General features: G+C 43.1%; 1 protein-coding gene across 1 annotated transcript; it reads left to right on the top strand.

Moving 5' to 3' along the window:
- Positions 1–480: 480 nt before the first annotated feature.
- On the top strand, positions 481–18,148 carry LOC147892043 (Glycine cleavage T-protein family). The gene is made up of 5 exons (XM_087388331.1): positions 481–1,554; positions 6,525–6,778; positions 6,953–7,051; positions 17,245–17,403; positions 17,606–18,148. The coding sequence occupies exons 1-5, from the start codon at positions 1,055–1,057 to the stop codon at positions 17,848–17,850; spliced, it is 1,257 nt and encodes a 418-aa protein (XP_087244457.1). The 5' UTR covers positions 481–1,054; the 3' UTR covers positions 17,851–18,148.
- The last annotated feature ends 105 nt before the right edge of the window (positions 18,149–18,253 follow it).

Raw genomic sequence — 18,253 nt, 5'->3', positions numbered from 1 at the left:
AATTGTTACCATCTTGGCCACAAGGTTGAAAGTCTCTTCATAATCAATGCCATATTGTTGAGCATACCCTTTAGCAACCAAACGGGCCTTGTACCTACTCACACTATTATACTTCAATTCGTAAACCCATTTGCAACCTATGACATTCTTGCCTTTAGGCAAGTCAACAAGTGACCATGTCTCATGCTGCTCGAAGGCATGTATCTCCTCGTCCATGGCCTATATCCACTATGGTTGCTCAATGAGATCCTCAAACTTCTTGGGTTGGTTATCTTGTAACACATTTGCCATATAGGCATGGTGTGCTGCCACAAACGCATCACAAACCAATCAACCGGTTGTGCAATCTAGGCCGCAACACATGGGGTTGTGTGAACAGTACACGTCACACGGCCATGCGCGTTTCTGGCGGACGTGCTGCTGCCTAGTCTGAACGCACCCTAAATTGCGCATGTTGGATGGCCATTGGCAGGTCCGTTCAAGGATGTTGTTGGCTCTCAAGGATGGCAATTGCACACGAGGCTTTGTACGTGGCAGGATGCGAATTCAAAACTGTGACAAGTGTCTCGCCATTTTCATACATTTTGCTCCACAATCCTCGCAGCAGAATTCAAGAAATTCGTCTGTTGGATCCAGTATTTCTGATTCTTGAACTAAATCGAGACACGGACAGATCTGTCGTGTCGCCATCTCTGCCATTTTTGTAGAATTGAAGTAGCATTTCCGTCATCAGTTGCCTCCATTTTAGCTTTTGCACTAGCAGAGATTTTGCTCAGACACGATTTTGAAGCCGAAACTTATTGTTGCGTCGGGAAATTGTAATCAGAAACGATTTGCAGCCGGAACTTCTTGTGAATTGGGAGATTGCAATCAACCGCGGGACTGCTGCTTTCGTGCAAATTCACAGCAGAGCGTTACGAGATTCATCGTCTCCCACAACTAGGCTCAACTAGGCCGCATTGACATCCGAAGTATATCGATAGATCGACCGAGAGGCTCTGCTTGGAGTTGGAAATGTGAGCCGCTGCCTAGCGCAATTTCGCAAGCTCTAGTGATGGCTTACATCAGATGCTTCTCCCCTAGAAGAACCCTTGTGTCCTTGCAATCTCGTTTAACCACCGGCAGTGCATATTTGCTGCGGCAGCACCGCGGCAATGCAGGATCCCCTTCCTCAGAACCCACTGCTCTTGAAGCACGGGGACCTTACGCTTCTAGGCTCAAGAGTCGTGCAGTGGTGCGCTTTCACGGGCCTGACACTTTCCGGTTCCTTCAGGGGCTTGTCACAAATGACGTCTACCGCTTGGCACAAGAGCCACCTTCGCCTTCGGTCTCATTACCGACGCCTAATCAACCAGTGGCACTGACGCAGCCTCTCTACGCTGCTTTTCTCAATCCACAGGGCCGATTCCTGTTTGATGTTTTTCTTTACAGGCCTGTACGTCCCACTGACAAGTTGAATAAGCATGGAAGTGCTCCAGGCAGCAACGGAGAGCCGGTTCTTCTGGCAGATGCTGATGCATCTGCACTTGACGAGCTTCTTAACCATCTCAAAAAGTAAGTTTTGTGGCGCTTGGTTAATACTTCAACGTTTTCTGTTATGGACCGAGGATTCCCTGAGCTAACGATTAGGCAGTATGCACCTTCGCCTGTTTTGTCTTCCTAGATTGAGCTACCATGGACTGGGGTGTTACCATGGACTTTGGCATTCCAATTAAAAAGAAGTTCATCTCTTTCCAGTAAAATTTTTACGTGCAAAGAATATGTGCCCTTAGATGTACTGCTTTTCATGGAGACCATTCTAGGCTAAAACTTCCTTTTAATAGCCCAACGCACTAAAGAAAACGTTTGCTTCGTTTTAAAGTGCCGCTTACCACTATATTAGGAGGCAGCGCCCAAGTGCACTCATGCATTCTTGTTTCAACTTCTAGACACACCAACTTGTCTGTCGCCTTTTAGTCCATTTTTCCATCTGCAAAATGATGGGAGGAGCTGAGCTTGGGTCCTCCAAAAACCACCTCTGTATAATTTTGCAAGTCCTTCAATGGACTCACTACTTCTCAATTGGAAACTACAATGGGCTTAACAGTGCCGACAGCTGATTATATTTTGTGCTTAGTTTTAGATTTTACCTTCATTTTGGGACCTTGCTCAGCAGTAATTTGTTGGGCAATTGGTTCTTATTAGCATGGCCCATTTGATGGTCTAAATTTTGAATCCTTTGCTACACACAATTGGATGCTTTTTTGTCTATTCTTATTTTGAATCTTTTTTTGTCGTTGTTCTTGAAAACTGAAGGCAGTGCTGCCAATCGTGAGTGGTAAGCATGTACACACGAACCACCTGTAGAGAACAGCTGGCATCATACGACATTGTATAAGGTTCTGTTTGGATTTTTTCGAGGAAAACTTCTGTTTGTTGGTCACATTTGGGACAGTTATGTATGGGCTGCAGATGTTGCAGCTGAAAGATATATTTGCCTCCATGAAATCTTGTCCATTAGTGATTATTGTTGTATCTAATTTCATGAAGGCTTTTGTGAGCTTGGGAACTGTTAAGGTCTGAGTTCACGTCATGCCTTTTGTACTGAATTGCCACAATCACATATTGATTACTTATAAACCAGATTCTTCAGCTTTGTTCTGCCAGTTGGTGCTGGCTGTTTATGGTAAAATAAGAGAGGAGCACTTGAGGCACGTGTAGCAAGAGTAACATGTGTTGTAGTTGCATTGATTAGATGCGAAGGCCCGCATGTCATGGCTATATTTGTGATCATTTTAGATTATTAGAATGGACTGTTCTAATGAGCCGTGGCCTGTGTCTCTCCCCTCCAAATATAGTATCCGTTTTTCCCCCTATCCGACTACTGTATCCCCCTCCTTTCCAATTCATTTTTTCTTTTTATCTCTTTAATTTTTTTTCATTTTCTTCTTATTTTTAAATTATTTTCTATTTTCTACTATGTTTTTCTATAACTTTCCTTATTAATTTCTTTATTAGCTCTACCAAACCTTACCTACACCTACCAAACCTAAATCAAAACCTAACACCCCCCCGCCTCTTTTCCCTTTATCCTTTCATATTTTTATTGTTTTTTAATTAAACCAAACCTCTTTACTCTCGACACATGCTGCTCCATACCTCCTTACTCCCCATACCTCGTTTCACGCTCCATGCTGACTATCGCACTTCTAGAGCCTTGAGCTCCACACCATCTGTAGCAGTCTGTGCACTATAGACAACGTAGAGGTAGGGAGAGCATGGATAGGGAGTGATGTAAGGAGAGGGTCTTGTTTTATAGCCAGGTGAAGTCTAGTCGAGCACGGGTAATGGGAGAGTCGAGGATATGAGGCGGTGTAGACTCATTGTGGGGCCCGCGGCTCGGAGCATCCAAGGCTCCGAGTAGAGTACATGGCAGAGAACTCAGTGAAGTGCATGGGTTACCTCCCTTAAGATGGCCTTCTACATGCAGAGAGTCATTTTGGAAATGATGCTAGATGATGTACAAGGGTATGCAAAAGAGATTGGAAAGATGAAGTTGAGTTTGCCGATTTGCTTGAGTATTCAACCCCATTCTCAAACAACAAGAATATGCAAAAATGCTTGGGGCATGCAAAGAAAGCATTGAGCATGATATGAAAAGGACTTGAAGTTGTTCTTGATCTAAAGAACAAGTGTAGATACCCTTTCATCCACAGTGTCTTGTTTCAAGGACAAGTGGGGGTTGAGCATCAACCATGTTTTCAAAATGTCTAGGAAGGGTCTTGGATTTGGTTGAGAGGATGCGACTAGGTGGCAACGTGGAGGACACGTGGGTTCACTTTGATCATGTTCATAGAGTACTTGGTTGTCCTATAATGTCTGCATAGGTGTATGACCCCTTTGTGTGTGAGCTTCTAACAATTGCAACTTGTGAGTTTATAGTGGAATATAGCTTTGTGCAGACTGTGTTATGGAAAATGCTCCATGACGTGGTGCAAAAGAGTGGATTTCCAAAACCTGAGTTTAGGGGTTTTATGGCAGATAAGGCCAACGGAAGCAGAACGGAGAGGGTGAGAGAGAGGGAGAGCCAGAAGAAAGCGCCACAATGGCCATTCTCTATCTTTGTCTCAAAGACACTTTATGAGTTGTTTTTGTTGAGCACATCTAATCTGCATTTTAGAGTTTAGGAGGATGGTGGAGTCCAACTGATTGATTAGATTTTGCTGCAAATGAATTTGCTCAAAAACGCAATTTCAGCATTTTCTTTATATTTTTCCTCCAAATCGCGTTTTCTAGCAAATGTTTGCATGGAGTGTGTTGCTGAAGTATGCAAAGATTATTTGCTCAAACACGCGATTTCAACAGTTAATCATATCCTAAGGGCACACGTACAGGATGCATAGTAACCGATCTCTTTGACGGGTCTATTGCGTAGAACTAATCCCATCATTGATGCCAGCTAAAGCCTAATATTATGACTTGGAGGTCTTATATTTCTCCAGTTGCACGATACCCAGAGGTAGAAATAGCAGAATTAGAGATGAGGTTCTTTTTATGCCTGGACCATACAAAACATCGTGGAGAGCACCAAATAGTGCAGTGATTTCAACTTGACCAATTCCTCTCACTGCATAACAAGCATTATTACCACAAGTCACAGTGCCCCCTTGGGTGCATTATTCAAAGACAGAAACTACTTCTTGCATGAGATAGTCTGCTTGGAAGCACCACTATCAAAATACCAAGTACTACATGCATCAATGACAGCCATGCATGAATCATGAACCAAGAGATATGTGACAACAAAAACTCAATCATGATGAGCAATATTCGCTGACTTATCCCCCTCACCTTTGGAGGAAACATAAGTAACTGCAAGACTTGATTGTTTCTTCTTTTCAGATTCAATGCGCTGCTTGTATTAATGCTGATCAAGTATTTGCTACCCATCACAAGGGCAAAGGAAAGACAGCAAAGGCATCTTGGAAACCCAAAAACAATGTTGGCAGCACATTTGATGCTTGAAAAGAAAAAGAAGTGCAAGTATTACATAAAACTTGACATGATATCTCTGAATGCAGGAAGTCCTGTTTTCACGGCTTTGCTCCTCCTATAACAGCAAAAATAACCAGCTGGTCAAAAGTGTAGTGGTTGGGATTGCCAATAGCCACCAACCTCAATGTGGTTGCAAACCCTTGCAAGAAGTGCACTGAGTGTAGTGGAGACAGTGACTGTCTAGCACAAGCTCATCAGTGTTAGTCAACTGGTGCACTGAGTGTAGTGGAGACAGTGACTGTCTAGCACAAGCTCATCAGTGTTAGTCAACTGTTCCTTTTAAATCTGTGACCTTAGACAAGTATGCATCCATGCTTTCAGTCTTCACTGCTTTCTAAAAAATGCAACTCTTGCTTCATTGCAAATCTGATACAAGGGGGCTAATGTATCCCAAGCATCCTTATATATTTTGCATGACCCAATATGAGGAATTATGCCTCTTTTCACAGGCACAACAATTAAGGCATGAGCCTGTGCATCCCTGCCATCTCATCTGGCCTGGGTCCAGTGTGGGAGGTAGAGTGCTGGAAGATGAAGAGATAGAAGCATTGCCACCCCTTGAAGTGATTGCAGGGGTACAGCAGATGGTGGTCTTGTATCAACATATAACAATGTTCCAAATATTTTTGGCCACCTTTACATGATGCATCGTGTATGCCCTCATGGGTAATTAGTGCCATCAAGTTTATCTTCAGCTGCCAGCATTCTAAATTGATCATTGTTTGCCATCTTAACTGCATGAACATGCAACCAACCCCCAAATCTCTGCTGAATCTTTGACTCATGGTAACTGAGTGCAAATGTCTGATTCCCACGAGGACTCCACCGTCTGAACTAGGAGAGTTCGACGTTGAGTGATCAACCAAACCTGGGTCTGGTACCACTGTTGGGTTGGGAATTGGTGAGCTCACAGCGCACACACACAGCATAGGCACAGACGGAGATGGAGAGAAGAGGAAACATCGTTCAAGTGCGATTTAGTTTCAAAAGCAAGTACAAGAAAGGAATATTCTAACCTAGTACCCTAGTACTAGGTGTACTAACAGTTGTACTGGCTGCCATACATGGAACAATTGTACTAAGCCTAGTACTAATTGTCTTATTGGGCCTACAAGGCCATACCAAGGTACACTAACAAAGGGTTCTAAGTCTATCTTTGCTTACTAGGTTGTTTTTATTTATGTGTCTTTTTTGTTCTTATTTTTGCTTCATGTCTCTCCCTGTTCTTCCCTTTTCTGTTTTTCTCTCTCCTTTGTTCTTTAATTGTTTTACAAAAGAATTATATAAGATTGGATATACTCTAGTCTTATGAAGGTATATACATGATGATGCAACAATCATCTTTCCAAGATAGTTCTGTTTGCTTTTTCGCTATTTTATATATCTATTGGAGAACCACCCCTGCTTATTTTAGCTGAGAATTCTCTGCTATTTTTTTGTAGGTGCTTTCTTGTCCCACATTAGTTACATTTATCTTTATCTGTTTACAGGTATAAGCTTCGGGCAAAAGTGGAATTTGAAGATGTTTCGAAAGATTTATCAGTTTGGCAACGCTATGGTGGTTCTCTAACACATGATAATTCAGATAGGGGAGATAGTGAAGTTAAAAATTTTGGTTGGGGTGCTGCATCTGATCCTGTGGCGCAAACATCAGTTGAGGGTAACCATGAGGGATACCGTTGGTTTAAGGACCCAAGGCTAGGTTCTCTTGGATTCCGGGGCATATTTCCATTGGACAGTGTCCGTAAGATTTTGTTCTTACTCCGTCAGTCAATAAAATACTTTTCCTGAAACTTACTTTCAGCAGACACTTATAGCTGCACATCGATGAACTGCAAATATATTATTGTTCCTTCATTACAGAATTCATTTGTTGGAGCACTTACCTTTCCACTGTTAATATTACCCTGCATTGCAGCTCCCTTGGTTGAAGCAAACAAAGAAGTTGACGAAGCCTACAATTTGTTGTGGAGGCTGGAGCAAGGGGTTCCAGAAGGCTGTAGTGAGATTCCAAAAGGTATATTTTACTTTCCTTCCTACAGTAGAACCATCTTGAAGTACAAATCTTTTAGAGTTCTTATGATTGTTATGTTACAGCCTGTTTTGCAGCGTTGATGGTTGTGATGGCTTTTAGTCTGTTGTTTGCAGTCGTGTACAATCATCTGCTCTGCGGATCTAGGATATTGTAAAGTATTTGTACTACGCTTTTGCTAGAAATTATGTAACTTTGGTTATGCTGTAAGGGAGGTCATACATATTACAACCAGAGTTGACATTAACTGTATTTGTTCCTATGTGACTGTCTGTCATATCCATCTTATCATGCAAAAATGTTTTAACACTGAAATTTTATTCCACGATTGCTTTGGCTGATGAGGTGTTTCCATTTCCTCACAAAAGGCAAAATTATAGTTTACAGGATTATAGACTTCAGAGTGCATGTGCTCGCTTCAAAAGCAGAGTCTGAGTCTCTAAACATTAAGGCTGCAAACATTGACGTTTCTTCCTTCATCAGCATGTTTTGTTGTTGCTTCAATGCTTGCTTTATATCTCCCAACTTTGTCTTTTAGATATTCTCGATGCTGATGTTGGCTGCCAGTACCAGCAGCTTCAATGTGCTTGAAAATAATTGGACGTGGATCCCTTCCAGGATCACATGGCATGACTGAGCAGCTCGGGGGTTGCCATAGGCAAGCCATCAGACTAAGCAAGCTTTGCAGGTTGGAGCATCAGGTAGGAGCATGGAAGGCTTCCGGGGGTAGGATCAGCAAGCCCAAGGGCTTGTATCAGCAAGTGCGGCGTCAAGGACAGCATTGATGGCGGTCCAAACAACAGGCAGTGATAGAAGTCAGGTGCAGCTCTGTGCAGGAAAAAAGCAGCAACATGCCAGCACAGCCAGCTGTTAGCGTGCTACTTACCTCAAGGCTCAAACAGACTGAAAGATCCATCTACAAAGTTGGCCCTACTATGAGGGGTTGAGGTGTAGAAGAAGGCACCAAAACCCCCTCATTCTACATCAGTATTAGCCAACAGTAGCTACCCTCAGCCAGCAGTAATCCAACACCCTACAACAAGCAGTCAGCCCTTTAGCTTCAGCCAGGTATGTGACTCTTAAGGCGGCCACATCCACAACAGTTGAACTTAAATTCCATGCCTGCAGCTGAAGACCTTTAACGGTTCACCATCTGAAGATGTATGGGATGAAAGATTATGCACTCAGTCTCAACCACAAGTGTTAGAAAAAAACAAAGCCTTTCTCTATCTATATTGGCAGTAATAGTTTCTTGATTATGTGCAGTTTTTTTCAAAAACCAGATGCTTATTTGTTGAAAAGTGTAGGTCAAGTACTGGTGGAGTATCGCCGTGTATGGTTGAGGTGTAAGGAAAACTGAGTTACTCTTACCAGATGGCGATTGAATGGCGATTGAATGAGGGTCCATAAAGAAATAAGCAGAAAAAGAAGGAAATAGGCATACAATGAATGCACTTAACATGCTGAGTAAAGAGAATAATGTGGGGGGATAGAATGGTCCCACAAGTCCTGAAAAGCAGCAGCAATGTAGGCATACCGTGTCAATGTAGATAATAACAGGCTGGAAGAAGATGAACATGGCAAGTTGGGTCAGCAGGGTGAGAGCTGAACTTGTGGCAGTTTGAAGTGGAAGAATGTGGAAGAGGTGATGATGCAAAGGTAAAAGAATGAGCTCATGGGAGGGAGGGAGGGATTGCCTTCAAGAAGAGGTAAAAGGTGGTTTTAATCTTTGAAATAGACGGGTGAAGGCTGCAGAGAAACATAGAGAATAAAAAAATGAGAGCATGTACATCAAGCCTTTGAAGCTCATATATTCATGTCCAAGTTTGAGATGAGAAAAATCAAATAAGAGCATTTACATCAACTGTTTCATCTTGAGCCAAGTCTAAGGCACCAAACAAGTCTATCTCTAACTCTATACCGAGTTGATCTCCTATAGAGTTAGAGCAAAATATGCTATGTGATGGACGAGTACAAAAGTTGAGAGGAATACATCAAGCGTAGAAAGAAAGAAACAAAGAAAGAAAGTTTACTAGATTCTTCAAAAGACTGAAGGGTCTATTAGACTGAAAAAACCATTATACAACAAGAAAACCTGAAGAAGTGGGGCCACTAAGCAGGCATCTACACCCAAGACTAATACTAGACTCACGCTCATCTATGTAAAGGCCAAACATGGTTGATAACTAAGGGCAACCCTTTTTGACCCCAATCGTGCTCCTGGCCTTCTCAGTCCATCCAGTTGTCGTCCGAACTTTCTTGATACCTTCTCATTAAGTGCAAAGAATGCTATTAGTTTCGTTCCGGTTTTTGGAAGACATGGAGATGGAACAAGTTTCGTTAGTTTTCTGAGGAATCTGGTAATTGTTTGAGATCAGATGGTGAAGATTTCTCCTAGGCAAATTGCGATTGACAGGGATAGACTCTTGATCAATTGCGATTTGATCCACAGCCTTGTTGCAGTGCTTTGGATGATCAGATTTTCAGATCAGTCAATTGGGGATGTCCTCTTGCCTCTTTTTTGTCATTTTTTGTAGCTGAGGCCATGAGGTATATATTTTTGGGCAGAGACTTCCCCTCAGCATGAGAATTTTCTAGATAGTGAGCTTGCAGATGATACTGCTGAAGTTGCTAGATCTGATAGATATGCCATTCGACAAACAGGAAATTATCTTTAATATCATAGTCAAGGGAAACGGAAACGAAACGGAAACGTTTCGGGATTTTTGGGAGGGCTGAAACAGGGAAATGCCACGCCATTAAGGGGGGGTTTAGAAAAGGGGATTTTCAGCTGAGCACACATTTAGAATGCCACAACCTACAGCCTACTTGTAACTTAAAACATAGTGCACTGTGCATAATACATACTTGAAAGAGACATAGTGCATAAACATAGGACGGAAGAGAGGGCTGAAGCCTGAAAGAGGGGGCTGAAAGAGGGGGCTGAAGGAGCCTTGAAAGAAGGCTGAAAGAGACGGTTGAAGGAGTGGAGGCTGAGCTTTGAGGAGGTCTGAAGGGGAGTGGATGATGGAAGGCAGGCTGAAGCAGCCTGCAAGCGTGAAAGGACTTTAAAGGAGTGCCAAGAGTATGAGGCTGAAGGAGTAGAGGGAGCGCAAGGCTGGAAGTAGAGGCCAAAATACAGGTAGAAACAGCAAAAGGAAGCAGTGGAGGGGGGTGGTTGGATGAAACGGCACGTTTCAGGTGGCTGAAACACATTTCAGACTAGGTAGAAACAGAAAAAGGAAACAGTGGGGGGGGTGGTGGTTGTATGAAATGGTGTTCCAGACTTGGACCCTTTCTAAAACGGTGTTTCGGGGCAGGCTGGGCCTTGAAACTTGTTTCAACATAACTACGATCTGTATGGACTTCATTATTGACTTACCAAAAACAGATGAACGTCATTACTCTTTGTGGGTGATAGTTGATCGATTGACCAAGATGGCCCATTTCCAATGAAGAAAAATGTGAAAACCCTCAAGTTAGATGGTTTGTCAAAGGAGTTTTCAGGTTATATGGTTTGCCTACTGATACTGTTAATGACTGGAATATAAGTTCAATAGCCGTGTTTTAAGGCTGTATTTCAAAGGTTGGAAACCAAGTTTAATATAAGCATCAGATTATCCACAGTTGGATGGTCAGAAAATACTGGTCAATTGAACCTTGGAAGATATGTTGCCTGCTTGTGTTAGTAAACGGCAGAGAAATGGGGAAGAGTATCTTCTAATTTTAGAGTTTGCCTGTAATATTGCAAGTCATTCAACCATGGGCTGTAGGCATGTTAATGTATGGATTCCAGCTAAAGCTTTGCCATCTATAGGGTTTGAGAGCGAAAGGGTTTAAGCAGCCAAAGAGTTTCTGCAACACGTGCATCAGATGTTGAGGCATGCCCACGAAAGTATTAAGAAAGCTCAAGATAGTGCTAAAATTTATGTAAATCCAAAAAGACAGAAAGTGGAATTTGAAGAGGGTAAGAAACTTTATTTGAGAGTATCCGAGTCCTCCAAAACTTTCAAGACTCGTGCATGTCTTAAGTTGTCTATAAGTTATTGTGATTCGTTTACAATACTTCATAGGATTGGTGATCTTGCTTACAAGTTAGCCTTACTAGAAGGATGTAGAGTGCATCAAGTATTCCATGTTAGCTGTTTGAAGAAGTGACTACTTGAAGGTGATAGTCTGGTAGAGAAGAGCTTCTCGTAGATTTACTTGAACCACTGCTTCCACATGAGCATGGAAATTTCTTGATCTTAAAGAAAGACATACATGCCATACAATTATTCAAGAATATGTAGTAAAGTGGAAGGATGGTTCAGAAGAAAATGCTACATGGGAAAGTGTAAGCAAACTCAAGAAACAGTTGTCGTCGAGGACATCAAGTCTTCTTAAAGGGACGGAAATGCTACATCAATGATAAGATGATGTAATATTAGCCCTGGGCCCTAGGGTAGGTTAAGAAGATAAGAGTAAGACAGTGTCAAATAATCATTAGGCTTTAGTGGCCTAATGGTAGGCTTGAGTGACCTAAAGGTTGGTTAGTACTTAGTTAGGACAGGTAGGACAGTTAGTGCTAGTCCTAGCTCCTAAGCGATGTTAGCGTACTGAGTGGACTAACAGCCAAAATAGTAAGTGACCATTGGGTGTGGGGTAAGCAATGGATGCATCCAGGGGGTCCCAGAACGGAGGTTTCTGTTTGTTCTGCTGTGGCTGGGTGGTAGATCACTCCTATCAAGCTATAGTCAGGGGCTTGATCAAGCTGAGTAACGAAACAGGGGGAGTGTTGGAAACCAATGCTCCAATCACGTAGGTGGTGGATGGATGACGTAGCCATTGCTTCAGCCCTCTATTAGTAAGATAGAGAGGCTAATGTGTCGACAGCAGTATTGGCCCCAGATCAAGGGCTGAATGATGACATGGCATCCTCATGATGGTGTGGCATGTACGGCTGCAGATTTGCAGCACATGATGTGGAAAAGGCCACATGGCAAGAGGCAGGCGTCATATCAATAAGCCACATGTGAAGGTGGCAACAGTGCCATGTGTCAATTAGTTGTGGACATGGCAATTGAACATATGGCAGGTCAGCTATGATCGGCCTTTTGTTGGCCTTCTACCTAGGCTAGCCCTTGATGGCCTATATAAGGAAGGGTTACTCCCTCCTCTCTACAATATATCTTAGGGCCTTCACTCCATCTACGAGAGTAGAAGGCAAGGAGCAGGTCTTGTGCTCATCATTTGCAGCACATAGCTCTGTACATCTCGTGTGTGAGGAGTGTGTGAGAAGGCTACTGACATCTAATAGAAAGAGGGTGTGGCCACTTGTGTGGAGTATGGTGGACCTTCCATTTCAGCCTGATTTGTACAGCATCAATACAGGTCTACATTTTCCTCTCTCAATTCCCTTTCATCAAAGCATGGCGAGCATGGAAAGACCTTACATGCCCACGAGCACTCATCCTTCATTTTGTGAGCATCAATACAGGTCTACATTGGCGTCTCTCAATTCCCTTCATCAAAGCATGGTGAGCAGGGAAGGACCTTACGCGTTCACGAGCTTCATCCTACAGTTTGAGAATGAAATGAAGAGGATTTTTGGAAATGGGTCATTCTCCGAGATTTGGAGTGCAGCCCCATCTACTTTTATGTCGACCTTACATAGGCCCAGGTGAACACCAGAAACAGCTCATGCCAAAAGTACGAGAAGCTCAGGCGGAAGCAAGAAATCAGTATATAGGGAGGGTCATGCCATCATTGATGGTAATGTGATTGCATAGGGATATGTGGCCTTGGAGACACGGATACAGCTTGCAGTCTGGAACTGCAATGGAGCACCTTTGGTCGGACTGAGGCCGGATGGATGATGTGATCAGAGAGAGAGATTATTTTCTTCTCAGAGACACATCAGAGCTTGAGAGAGGACTGCCATGCATAACAGAATTCCAGTGGGAATCAACTTTCAGAGGGAGCACATGAGAGCAGGTAGAGCTAGAGGATTGGAGATGTGGCCATTCTATTCAGGATAGAGTTTCAGTCGAGGATGGCATTATCAACAGAGGCCAACAGGCCCATTTTATGTGGATGGGATTTCAGATGACGGAAGCCAGGACTATGTATATTGCTGTATGTTACTTCTCATGGTATGCTGCGAATACAGAAGGTGGAGAGGAGATAGAGGAGGTGGAGAAGAGGAGGAGACTTGAGGAGGTGGAGAAAAGGAGACTTGAGGAGGTACATACCATACAGTGCGCTTGCAGATGAGATTATATAGCCCACCCGAGCTGACTGATATACTCCACTCTGCCATCTCCAGCTTCCTTCATACCACCCGACAAAGGCCGTGACAACGACAGAAAGAACTAGGGGGGATCTCTGAATGTAAGCTCCCTAGACACATTGCCATGGGACCAGCTCCTACGGAGATTGCAGACTCTTGGGATGCAGATATGATCTGGGGGATTATTGCTTATATGAGAGGGTGACGGGGTGAGCCAGATGCCCAGGGGTCTGTTAAAAGAGATGCGTTGTAGTGTGGGGATGGAGCAGGGCTGTCCACTCTCCCTGACACTCTTTGGTCTATAAATAGATGAGATCACTAACTTCATATAGAGATGAAAAGGGAGTAGTGCATCACTCGCGGGGCTTTGACCATGCTACTGGTGACTCGCAGAAGGGATTGCAGTGCCACGTGGATGCCATAGATGATTTCTGCACACAGAGAGGCCTTTCAGTGGACCTTGGGATAACCAAGGTCATGATCTTCCAGACTTCCAGATGGGTTATGAGAGATACAGTGGGGTCACATATAGAGGTGATCAGGTGGAGGTGACAGGATCATATTCTTGCTTTGGTTTTACCTTCTCTAGCACTGAGAACCATTTCTCCGTGAGACAGGCATCATGACAGGCTCACCCGAGGTTATGCCACCCTTGCACTGATGGAGTGACTGTGCAATCAGTCCCACTTTCAGGAGCCTCTTACAAAAGGATGTCTATTTGATACCTTAGTCAACCCCACCTATGATGTATGCAATGCCGATATGGGCCCCTAACCTCTCCACATGTGATTGGTGTCGGTTGGAGTGACCGCAGATCCTCATGATCTCTAGGATGATTCACAGCAAACCATCAGTACCACATGAAATCATCAGAGCAGAGCTTGCAGTGCCCCCCATGATGGTAGAGGCTCTCTTTCAGACATTGGATGCATGAGAGCCATGGGTCCAGAGAGACTCCCCACTTAGAGCCATGGTGTCTTCACAGAGTATTGCCAAAGAGGGTCAACACCCATCATGGTATGCTATAGTAGATGAGTGGTGCTCAGCGCAGGGCTCAACATGGATACATCACCGCCCTTCCTGTACAATAATGACTCCCCATACTTCAGTCTCCGAAGAGGAGAGGAATATAGTTCAGAGACATGATGATCTAGATGCATACAATGGAGACTTTGTTGGGTTCTATTCTCACAAAGATGCAATATTACAGAGATCATTTTCTTAGATTCACAGAGGACGGATCTGTCAGATGCCGAGCTACATCGATGTACATATTCTCATGCTATAGGGGTGGAGTTTTCTCTCAAACTCTGGAGATTGAGGCAGGAAGAGTAGCACGAACCCCTAGAGAGGACATAATATTTAGACTGTGCCCAAAGAGAGAGATTAGAGGGACATTACATATGCAAATGGCCTTATACTATGAGATCAGGGGGAGATATCATTGCTTGTTCAGAGAGGGCTTTGGCCCAATTAGCCAGCTGATGGAATATCCTGATCAGAGATGCCTAGGCCTTTTCCTGCCCGACCTAGACTGAAACAGAGAGAGGTTTCTAAGGCGCAGAGCCAGAGATCACCAGCTTCTTTAGGCCTACCCCCCCCCCCCCCCCCCCCCGACTGCCCAAAAAAAAAAAAAAAAAACCACACTATCCAAAACCCCATATCATCTACCTCTCGACAAGGGCTCATATTAGAGAGCTGCCAGGAGACCACGACTGCCGGATGCCCATATCCAGGCATGACATTGCAGAGTTATGGAGGAGAGTCTCCAGAGGCTACACTGAGGCACATTAGATGTGAGTTTCCTCCATGCCCCATGCCCCATCTATGGTGTACTACACCCCAACATCTCCTCTGGGTGGAATTAGTAGTATATCATCATGATTGTACATCTATAGCATGCTAGACAGTGACTCATAGTGAGATGCATATGGGTAGGATTAGCTTTTCATTTCAGCTTTGGTTTTCCTACTCAGGACATGGACTTGTTGTATTCAGATTTCTTATAGGCCAATTTTGCCTTCTGTTGACATTAATGTATCTTTTCTTTCTTTCTTTTTCTTCCTCGCTGTCATACTTGTGTAAACAATTCTTGGATTTACTTTTGCTTCCACTGGTTGTGCATATCTGCACATTGATACTACCATTCTTTCACCCCATACCTGATCATTCTTCACTCAAATACATTCATCCATGCATATAAATTACGTCCACATGAGACCGTAAATACTCGCACAATTCCAACTAGAGAGGGCTCAAAAGATGGATGTGGGGGAGAGTTCTAGATGCCTCAATTCAACATCTCTCTCCTTCTCTCTCTTTTCTTTCCTCTCCCTTACTCTCTACTGGTCCTTACACTCCTTTCTTGTCTTCTCCTTCTAGCTAAGCCTTTTCTTACAAAGTTTGTCTTGCCACTGTCTGTGATGGGCCTTTTTCTGGCTGATCCATCATTAAGCAGTTCCACATTGTTGCCGAATTGTCTTTTTCTGCTTCCCTGAACAATAGGGCGAGGCTGAATGAGGTCGCATGTTTCAGGATGGAAGCTACAAAGAATGGTCTTAGTAAACTCATTTGAGATTTGAACCCTGGAAGAAATTATTTCTTCAAGACATCGAGTGCCCAATTCTGGTCCATGGAGACGTTACCAGGACCTCACTGGTTTTTCTACTATGCAGTTAATCTTGGTACTTGCTCCCCACTCATTAGATCTCCACGTAGCATTTGGAAAAGAGATGATATCAACTGTGAGTCACATTCCTCAAACCGAGATGAGATTTAGCATCTTCTGTGCAATTCCTTTATCATATTGATAGTTATTCAGTGGGCTCCTTGAAAGCACAAGAGGTTGTTTGGGACTGGTTCTTAACCTCTTCAATAAGACAATTTGTTTCAATTCATTGCAGACCTTCGAAAGGACCACATTCATGATTATCTGTGTCAAGGATGTCCTCCCTTACATGTTTGTGTGCTTGTCTTTTCATCTGGTGATTGATCCAAGAAGACTGAGACTGGTGGCTCACATTTTATTTCTTCTTGGTCTATCTCTTGTCACCTGGTTCTTGGTTTGTCCCTTTTCCGCCAAAAGATATGCTTGTTTTGATCTTGCTGTGCTTGCAGGTGAATATTGATATTCTCTTGCACGACTGGTTTCAGACTCTACGGCATATTTCTTCTTGGTCTATCTTTTCCCCTGGTTCTTGGTTTGCCCCTTTTCCGCCAAAAGATATGCTTGTTTTGATCTTGCTGTGCTTGCAGATGAATATTGATGTTCTCTTGCCCGACTGGTTTCAGAATCTACGGCATATGGGATCCAGACATATACCAGTATTCAGGATCCATGTTATTGTTTGTTTAGGATATCTGCTGGGACAAGCTTTTGCAAGCTCTTCGATTTGGCCTTGACTCTTCTGGAAAATTCCCTCTTCTCTCATCCATCTTCTCTTTGAAGCATGTTCTACGAGATGACAACAAATACTACATTTTCATTACCACGCTGATGTATCGATCATCACCACGCTGATGTATCGATGTGACCTACAGCTTGCTACATGTTTTTTCTTCCATAATGTACCTTGGCAATATCACTATTACTAATACTGTACACATTATTTGACTCAGTGTATTTACCCCAGCATATGAGTCTGTTTCAATCTTCTTTTGATCGTATGGGAAATGAGAAGGATCAGCTTTGTCAAACGTGTGCATCTAATAAGCCATGATGAAATAAGAAAAATTTTGAAATACAAACTTGTGACTAGTATCGAGCTGTTAAGCTATAATATATGATTGATGCTGCACAAAAAGTGATGATTTTTTGCTAAGCCAGGTGCACTTTGACATTATTTTAATATTTTTGAGTTTTAAGAATATTCTATTGTAACTCAAGATGATGTATTGCTTTATACAGAGAAAGCAATTCCATTGGAGTACAATCTAGCATGGCTCAATGCAATTAGTTTTGAGAAGGGATGCTATGTGGGACAAGAACTTGTAGCCCGCACTCATAATCGTGGGGTGATCCGAAAGCGTCTCATGCCCATCCAGTTCGTGAATGAAAGTGGTGAAGGTGATAACATTCTCCTATGTTATTTTGATTTAAGCAGTCTTTTCTTTATTGAAGAATAAGAGACATCTTTATTACATCCTCTCGAGTATGATTCTGATTTGATGCCGAGCTGTAAGCCTTTTGAACTGTCTAGCAACTGCTCCTAAGTCAGTTTTGAACTGTCTAGCAAAAATAATGATAGATGTTTCGCTTGAGAATGCAGAGTCGGAACAAGCAGTGGTGCCTGGTGCTGAACTCTTTAATATGACTACTGAGAGAAAAGTTGGAGATGTGACAACTGTTTTTGGATCTCGAGGGCTTGGTGTGATTCGCTTAGAAGCGGCTCAAAAAGGTGAAGCACGTATGATTGTCAAAGATGTGGATGGAATTCATGTAAAAGTTCACAGACCAAAGTGGTGGCCAGTGGACTGGTGCCCAGAAGAGGCGCAACAAGCAGCAAGTGCCTGATTCTATCAACAAGTAGAATGCTCTTGAAAGATGTGGCCCTTGAAATTCGTATGCCTGATTCTTTACGCATACGAGTCTGTTTTCATTCTACTTTGGTAGGATTTTTAACATCCCAAATACTTCTGCTTTCACACTTCTCTCTCTCTCTCTCTCTCTCTCACCCCCCCCCTTTTTGTTCCTTCACACACACACAACGCGGATGTGTTTCTCAACTTATGGTTGAGTTGAGTAAAAACTCTCAATGGAGTATCTCTTTGATGGGGTCCTCCAATGCCCTGAATATAATCTCTCTTTCTCTCTTCCCTCTCTCCTTTTGTCTTTTGTAGATGTTAATGAATCTCTCCTTCTCCCCCCCTCTCTTTTTTGGGTGTCTTTTGTAGATGTTAATGAATCTCTCTCTCCC

Source organism: Dipteris shenzhenensis, chromosome 17 (genome assembly GCF_047967505.1).
Source record: "Dipteris shenzhenensis isolate YYH24624 ecotype China chromosome 17, Dip_SZ_1.0, whole genome shotgun sequence".
Taxonomy (NCBI): domain Eukaryota; kingdom Viridiplantae; phylum Streptophyta; class Polypodiopsida; order Gleicheniales; family Dipteridaceae; genus Dipteris; species Dipteris shenzhenensis.
Note: the sequence above shows the minus strand (reverse complement) of the source record. Positions and strands in the feature narration are given on the sequence as shown.